This window comes from Microcebus murinus, chromosome 22 (assembly GCF_040939455.1).
Source record: "Microcebus murinus isolate Inina chromosome 22, M.murinus_Inina_mat1.0, whole genome shotgun sequence".
NCBI lineage: Eukaryota > Metazoa > Chordata > Mammalia > Primates > Cheirogaleidae > Microcebus > Microcebus murinus.
Window position 1 is genome coordinate 21,297,734 of NC_134125.1, and position 7,785 is coordinate 21,305,518.

The 7,785-nt window shown below is 59.2% G+C and overlaps 1 protein-coding gene across 1 annotated transcript; it reads left to right on the plus strand.

Annotated features, from left to right (window-relative positions):
• Positions 1-1,061: 1,061 nt before the first annotated feature.
• Positions 1,062-7,146, plus strand: SLC35E4 (solute carrier family 35 member E4). Its single transcript, XM_012763946.2, has 2 exons — positions 1,062-1,802; positions 6,176-7,146. Exons 1-2 carry the CDS (start codon positions 1,184-1,186, stop codon positions 6,607-6,609), a joined length of 1,053 nt encoding a protein of 350 aa, XP_012619400.1. The 5' UTR covers positions 1,062-1,183; the 3' UTR covers positions 6,610-7,146.
• Positions 7,147-7,785: the final 639 nt, after the last annotated feature.

The following is a 7,785-nucleotide window of genomic DNA, read 5'->3' on the forward strand; positions in this document are numbered from 1 at the left end:
CTAGGGCTAGGGAGGGGCAATGGAGGGGCCTTAAGGATTCCCATGGTCCTCCTCTGCCGTTGCCTAAGTCCTATGAGATCACTGTGGCCAGAGACCAGGTGGGCCTGAGACCGGTCCTGGGATGGGGGGCTGTGGGCCCTTGTTCAATGCCCAGCTCCTTTAAGCTAGCTTGGGCTGTCGTGCGGGATACCCCAGTGTCTCCAGCACTGTAAGTTGGTCCCCATGGGGGCTCTCCTTGGCGCTGAGCAGGAGATCAGGAGGGGCCTGATCTCCCCGTTGCGGGGACAGACAAGCTGACCACTCCAGCTGGGGGGGCTCTAATGGGCAGACGCGCAGGCCGGGGGCGGAGCTAATGGGGAATGCCAGGCTGATGGGGAGGGGCAGTGAGCGGTGGCATGGGGGCGGGGCGAGACATCCCACCCGGCTCGGGGGCGGGGCCTGGCCGGGACGGTGCCGGGGGCTCGGCCCAACTTTCCGGGTGGGGCGCGGGCGGTGGCGGCGGAGGTGGGGCCGCGCCCGGCGGGCCGGGCCTGGGCTGGAGCCTGGCGGGATTCCCTGCCGGAGCCGCAGCCGCAGCGAGAGCCGCAGCCGGAGCCTCCGGGAGCCGGAGCTGAAGCACCGGCGCTGCCGAGCCGAGCCGAGCCGAGCCGAGCTCGCCGCCTGGCACCGGCTGGCGCGCGAGCCGGCGTGTCACCCTCACCGCCTGGGTACTGGCGGAAGCAGCGAGCCGCAACCCCTCGGGCTCCCCCGGGCGCGGAGCCCTGACCGCCTCTGCTAGGCCTGGTCACGGCCTGAGCACGCAGGAGTTCCGGGGGTCTGGATCCCCACCCTAACGGACTGGGGACCGAAGAGAAAAAGGAACGAGGATTCCATCTTAACAGCACAGCGTGGGCACTAGGCGCGGAGGAGAGTGGAGACCTCACCTGGCACGGGCCAGAGGTGCACGGAGCTTATTAGGCCGGGCTTGAGCATCGGAGAGCCTGGCACCTCAGCAGCCACGACCTTGGCTCTGCCCTGTCTGAGCCGACAACACTCCTCTCAGCTCCCAGACCTCGGCTGGCACAAGTAAGCGGTGCTTTCCCTGTCTGAGCCTGGGGACAGGATCTGAGGAACCAGGATCTGGCGGGGGGCCTAGAGCTGGTCACTGGGCAGCCCGCCTTCTGCCCCAGTCCCACTGGTGCGGATGTGCCACTGCCCGCTGGAGCACCATGACGGCAGGATGACCTCAGTTGAAGCAGCAGCAGCAGCTGGTGGTGCTCGGGTGGCTAGGCCCCTTGAGTGGCCTCGGGGCAGCCCCCAGACCCTTGGGCAGCCTGGCCAAGCCCGGGTGGCCGTGGCAACACTGGTGTGGCTGCTGGCAGGAGCCAGCATGTCAAGCCTCAACAAGTGGATCTTCACTGTGCACAGCTTTGGGCGGCCCCTGCTGCTGTCAGCACTGCACATGCTGGCGGCAGCGCTGGCATGCCACTGGGGAGCCCAGCGACCCATGCCAGGTGGCACCCGCCGCCGAGTGCTGCTGCTCAGCCTCACCTTTGGTACCTCCATGGCCTGTGGCAACGTGGGCCTGAGTGCTGTGCCCCTGGACCTAGCACAGCTCGTCACCACCACTACACCACTGTTCACGCTGGCCCTGTCAGCGCTGCTGCTCGGCCGTCGCCACCACCCACTACAGATGGCTGCCATGGGCCCCCTCTGCCTGGGGGCTGCCTGCAGCCTGGCTGGAGAGTTCCGGGCACCTCCCACCGGCTGTGGCTTCCTGCTGGCGGCCACCTGTCTGCGAGGTCTCAAGTCTGTTCAGCAGAGTGAGTGCCTGGGTCACTGGCTGAAGAGGTGGGGGTCGGGGCAGGTGTGTGGCCTTGATGGCCCTGTGAGGGGTATGGCTCTTATCCCATTTTGCAGATGAGGAAACTGCCACCTGGCTTCGGAGGAGGCAGAAACTGAGGCTCAGCAAGGGTCAACAGCTCAGTGAGTTCCAGGGCCCAAACTGAGGCTCTGGAGGCCCAATCAGTATTCGATAGCAGTTGCCAGTGATCTGTGTCCCATACTTTGTCAAGCCCTTTGTCTCTCAGATCCCCCTACTGCCCCTGATCAAGGTAGGTACTATATTGTCCCCATCTGATAAAGAGATGCAGGGGCTTGCCGTGAGCCATGTGGCCAGAGAGCAGCAGAAGCAAGATTTGAACTAGGCAGTCAGACTCCTGTTGTCCAAGTGATGTAGAGAGGAAAAAGAGCGAGAGCCAGGCCTTGGGCTGGGGTTTGGAAGGCAAGGGCTTCAACTAGGACTGGAAAAACTGATGTTTACTGGGAGCTACAGTGTGCTGAGTGTTGAACTTGAGTTGTCATGGCAACCACCACCTTCATCCCCATTTTACAGATGATGGGACTGAGACCCAGAGAGGTTCATGATTTGCACATGGTCACATGGCTCCTACGGACTTGAAGCCTGGTCTGTGTGACTCCAGACACTGGCTCTGATGAAAGGGGGCTGTGGGGCTCTGGGCAGGGTAAGGCCAAGGCTCTAGGCCTAGAGCTTGCTAGATCATTCTGCCTGAGGGTGGAGGCTGGCTTTCTGCCTGTCCTACTAAGGGGCATCTGAGTCACAGCCCCCACCCTCTCTCCGCCTTAAACCAAGGAAGGCATGGGGGAGGCCAGGGCGCCCACTTGGGGTGAGGAGGTCTGCATTCCAGCCGTAACTTTGCTCATACTTGCTGGCTGACCTTGGGCATGTCTGATCTTATCTGAGCCTCAGTCTCCCCATCTGTTCAGTGGAGGAGGGTCAGAGTTGATGGAGTCCAGAGGGCCTCCTGCTCTCCCCTCTTGCTCCGAGATACCATGATGCAGGCCTGAGAGAAGGAAGGGGAATTCTGGGGGTGCTTGGCTGGGGTTGGGGGCAGCTAGTAGCCAGAGAAGCTTGAAGTCAGAGTCCAGCCCTGCCCTGGAATCTTTAGAGCTGGGACCCAGAGGCCCTGTCCCCATCCTCCCAGGCCATGGGGCAGGGCCAAAGCCCAGTTCTATTTTTGCCCACAGGTTACATGAGAGCTGGGGACTGAGCTGGGGCATGACTCTGGGCATGAGTCGGCACTGGGAAACCTGACTCTGTGGGGCCCTCCTGGGCAGGGCCATGAGGCTGTGAAGGCCCCAGCGTCGAGGCCCACACTGCGCCTCCTGAGGCCAGCGCTCTTCACACAGGGACCCAGGCAGCCCGGCCTGCAGGAGAGGCTACAGCTGGCCAGGCCTCCTACACGTGGGCAAAGAGTGGCACGTGCCTGGCATCTGGCCACTTCTTGGCTTCTGCCGGCTCCCTCCTTCCCTCCCAAGCCTCAACTGCCTGACTCCTGGGCAGGTCGGGAGTTTGCTCTGGGCTCCCACAGCCTCTCTGCTTCCCCCATTGTGGCTCTGGAGGCCCTGTCTCATCCCATGTGGTCACCTGTCTGCTTCCCACAGGTAACACCTTGGGGCAATTCTGTGTCCCCAAAACCTCACCTGGGGGCCTTGCACAGAGCAGTACTCGTTAAATGATGACAGCTCTGACGGCCGGATTGATGGGCTGGTTAGACTGCGTGGCTCAGGGTGCTAAGGAGGGTGCTTAGAGGCTGGAGGTCCCGCTAACAGAGATGCAGAGACAGAGAGGAACAGACTGGAGCCAGGGGCTGAGATGGGTTTAGAACAAGAGCAGGTTTCTACTGCCAGGGGCTCCGGGAGAGGGCCAGCCACAGACCAGAGTGTAAATGGCGGACGCCGGCTCCCTTCCTGAAAGTGGAGTCTGTGGGAGCAGAAGGCAAGAGTCCAGGAAGAGAAGAGCCCAAGCAGCTGTGGGCAGGGCTGGTGGTTCCCCTTCTACGTGGGCTAGTTGCAGGGGAGAGGGGCAATGCCACCTTCCTACCCACAGCGCGGCTGGGAAGCGGGGTGCCAGCTTGCTGAGCCCATTCTCAGCGGGCCCCATGTGTGTCACAGAGCAGCATGGCTCTGATTCTGGCCTCTGAGTGCTCAGGCTGGATTGGGGAGACCACAATGGGTGAAGGTCTAGAGCCAAGGGAGTCACAGGTATGGTGGGCACAGTTGCTTCTTCCTGGGGAGCCCTGAGAAGGCTGCTTAGGGGACAAGGTGTGCAGTGATGATGATAACAATGACGCAATCATGACAGCGGGCACTTGTGGAGGCCCCCCCAGGTGCCCATACTGACGGAGCAGGAAGGGTGCTGTGGGTCTGAGAAACAGGCCGTGCCGGGGCACGGGGTGTCAGCCAGCAGGAGCGGAGTGTGAGGGTCATGCCAGCTGCCAGGTGAGCAGCTACCACTGGGCATCAGGCTCTGTGTTCAGCACGTCACATGCCCCTGTGAGGGGGGTGTTGTTGCCCTCCCCCATGGCACACAAGGAGACTGAGGCATGGAGAGAGGGTGACTTGCCTAATGTCACACAGCTAGTGAAGGAGCAAAGGGGAGAAGGCAGTGGAGTGGACGGGGTTTGCAGAAGGGTCAGTTGCTGGCTGCAGGTGGCAGAAGCTTGATTCTGATGGAAGGGGGCGGGGATTAGCAGGATAGGGGGCGCTGAGGAGGCAAGAGGACAGGCTGACATTTTGGGAGCCCCAAGAAGGGGTGAGTCACCCCTGATAGTGGATCAATGCCCTTTCCCTGGGCTGCAGGGAGGGGAGGTGGAGGGCTGGGTGGCATGCACAGCAAGCCAGGGGATGGATGGGGAGGTTAGAACCTTCCTGCCTGGCTGCCTTGCAGAGGGTGAAATTCACCAAAGGGGAAGTTCACCTGAAACCCCAAACGCCTTCCTGGAACGGGACCTTCCACATGCAGGCCACACGCAGCTCATAACAGTGCTAAATTTGGAGCCAACGAGCAGGAGGTATTCTGATTATCTGTTCATTTCTAGAAACACTTATGCTGGAGGAACTGTTGCCTAGAGAACAAAGCCAAACATCAGAATGAAATCAAGAAAGAAGTAAAATGTCCTATTCTAAGCGTAGCCTATGAGTAAGCATCCCTTTGGCTCCTTGGAAAGTGTGTGTCAGAAAATGCAGAGATTCAGAGAGCCCTGGGAGGGAGCCTGTATTCATTACTCATCCCTCTCCACGAAAACTTGGAGTGGGTCCCACGCCATCATTGCCCTTGTGCAAATACCGTCAGTCACCTGGGCTGTATGTGACTGTGATCGCTTCTCCTTTGTGAATTGGTGGGTGGTAGCACATGGACTCACAGGCACACCCGGGCACACGTTCAAGCACATGCATGACGTCAGGGTTCCTCTTTCCTTGCAGAGGTAAAAGGTTTCCTCTTAGTCCTGGATTCATCTCCACCATGTCCCAGTGTTGGTTGCAAAAAAATGCTGATTATCAGTTATAAACAGTGCGTGTTAGCCAAGAGCCCACAATGACTTTCTTGTTTCCTTGTCATTCCCGGGGTCATAAGCGAATGAAGCAATGAATGGACCAACCATTTTGACTCAAACAATTTATTATTTGAAAACTCTTCCTCTTCTTCTTTTAACGTAAAGGCCACATAGCTAGTAAGTGGCAGAGCGAGGACCCTCTGCTGGCCCCTCCCTGCTATGGGGGCCGGAACTGCAGTGTGGGGTTCTGGTGGGGATGATAAGGGCCGAGGCCACAAAAGGTGGTCAGGACCACCGGGTGCAGGGTCTTCACGGCTGTTTTAAGAATCTAGGACTTTTTCCTCCAGGGCTGGGATAGCACCTGAAGAATTTTTCTTTTCTGGAGGCACTTTTTGTGTTTGTCGATCCTTTGGATCTCCCAAGCAAGATGATTGTTTCAGCCCGTGGGAGATGGCTTGTAGTAAGAGACTTATTTATTTATTTTACATTAACTGAGAATTGGCCTTATAAGGATATGTTCTCTCTTAAAATCTTGACAACAACCCATGTGTTAGGCTTTACGATTATCCAACTTTCTACATGAGGAAACCGAAGCTTCCAGAGGCTTCCCGTGCCTCTTGTTGAGAGACCAGGTCACAGCTAATCAGAAGTGGACACAGGTCACAAACGTAGGCGGTTTGACTCTGATGCTTGACTGTTGCGTTTCAGAGCAGGAGCCACTAACCCTGGCCGAGGGATCGGGGTAGGCTTCTTGGAGGATCGGCCATGGAGGTCGTACTGGGTTGGCCGAGTGGCAGTTGTCTCCCCCTGGGTGCTGATGGTCGCTGTCCTGGTTGCAGGTGCCCTGCTGCAGGAGGAGAGGCTGGACGCGGTGACCCTGCTCTACGCAACCTCGCTGCCCAGTTTCTGCCTGCTGGCGGGCGCGGCCCTGGTGCTGGAGGCTGGCGTGGCCCCGCCGCCCACTCCTGCTGACTCTCGCCTCTGGGCCTGCATCGCGCTCAGCTGCCTGCTGTCTGTGCTCTACAACCTGGCCAGCTTCTCCCTGCTGGCCCTCACCTCTGCCCTCACCGTCCACGTCCTGGGCAACCTCACCGTCGTGGGCAACCTCGTCCTGTCCCGGCTCTTGTTCGGCAGCTGCCTCAGTGCCCTTAGCTATGTGGGCATCGCACTGACTCTTTCAGGAATGTTCCTTTACCATAACTGCGAGTTCGTGGCCTCCTGGGCTGTCCGCTGGGGGCTGTGGCGGAGGGACCAGGCTGGCAAGGGTCTTTGAGACCTGGAGGGGCCACGTCGGCAGCCCCAGACTGAATCTAACCTTGGCCAGTGGCCACGGGAAGGGTGGACAACAGGCAGCTGCCGCTGCTGGGGCCCATGGGAGGGAGAGGCACCTTCTGGAAGGGCTGCCTTGGAGGCTGGAACAGGGACTCCCAGAGAGACCTACCTCCTGTCCCTGCCCACCTCACCCCCAGTGCAGACCCTCCTCACCACTGGATTGTGGGTCCAAGCTTGGCACGGTCACCGTGCTCATAGGAGTAATTATTAGGATCAGTATCAGCTACTATGCCGAAAATTGCTGGGCAGACTTTGAAAACCTCAACGTGTTATAATAACGATGATGATGATTCTTGGCGGTTGAACAATCCTTTCTCGGGGGGAGGCAGCTAGGGGGCCCAGGGGAGGGTTTCTTTGCTGCTGGGCTCCCCTAGGGAGTTGGGGTGGTCTGTGCCAACTCCTGGCAGCTGCTGTGGCCTCACCCCTGGGTCCCCCAATTTTGGGTCATCCGTCCTCAAATAAACTATTTTTGCTTGTACACCTGTGTCATTCCTTGAGGGCACAGACAAGGGAATATAGGGAGAGCAGTGGGCCACCCACGCTGGCCACCCACTGTGGCCAGTGCAGCCCCCCGACCCAGCCCCTCTGCTATGCCCTGGCCCCTCAACTCCATCTTCCATGCCGCCCCCTTCTCGCAGAGGGATCTTTCTAAAACACACACACTCTGTGGCTTCTTCCTGCTCATGGGACAAAGTCAGAACTTCCTTCCCTAGACTACAAGTCCCTCAGGACCTGGCCCTGTGGCCTTACCCAGCTCTCCCTTCTCTTCCCCCTGGGCTCTGCCTTCCAGCCTCAGCGACTTCCTCCAGTCCCCACGATGCCAGGCCCACCCACTGGAGCCGTTGCAACTTGGTCCCCTCTTCCTACACATCCTCCCCTCTTCTTGTGACTAAACCCTTGCCTGAGGGAGAAAAGCCAAACACAGCACCTCTCTTGACGGGGACTTGAGGGGCCACCCCTAGAGCTAGCCCAGAGCCTCCTGATTGGCTGGCTGCCCTTGCCTTTGTCATGTGACCTCTCTGAGGCTTTCCCTGGCTCTATCCACTTAACTCCCTCCATCCAGTTACCTCCCTTGAGACCACTTGTTAACAATCCTAAGGACCCAGCCTGGAGTGGG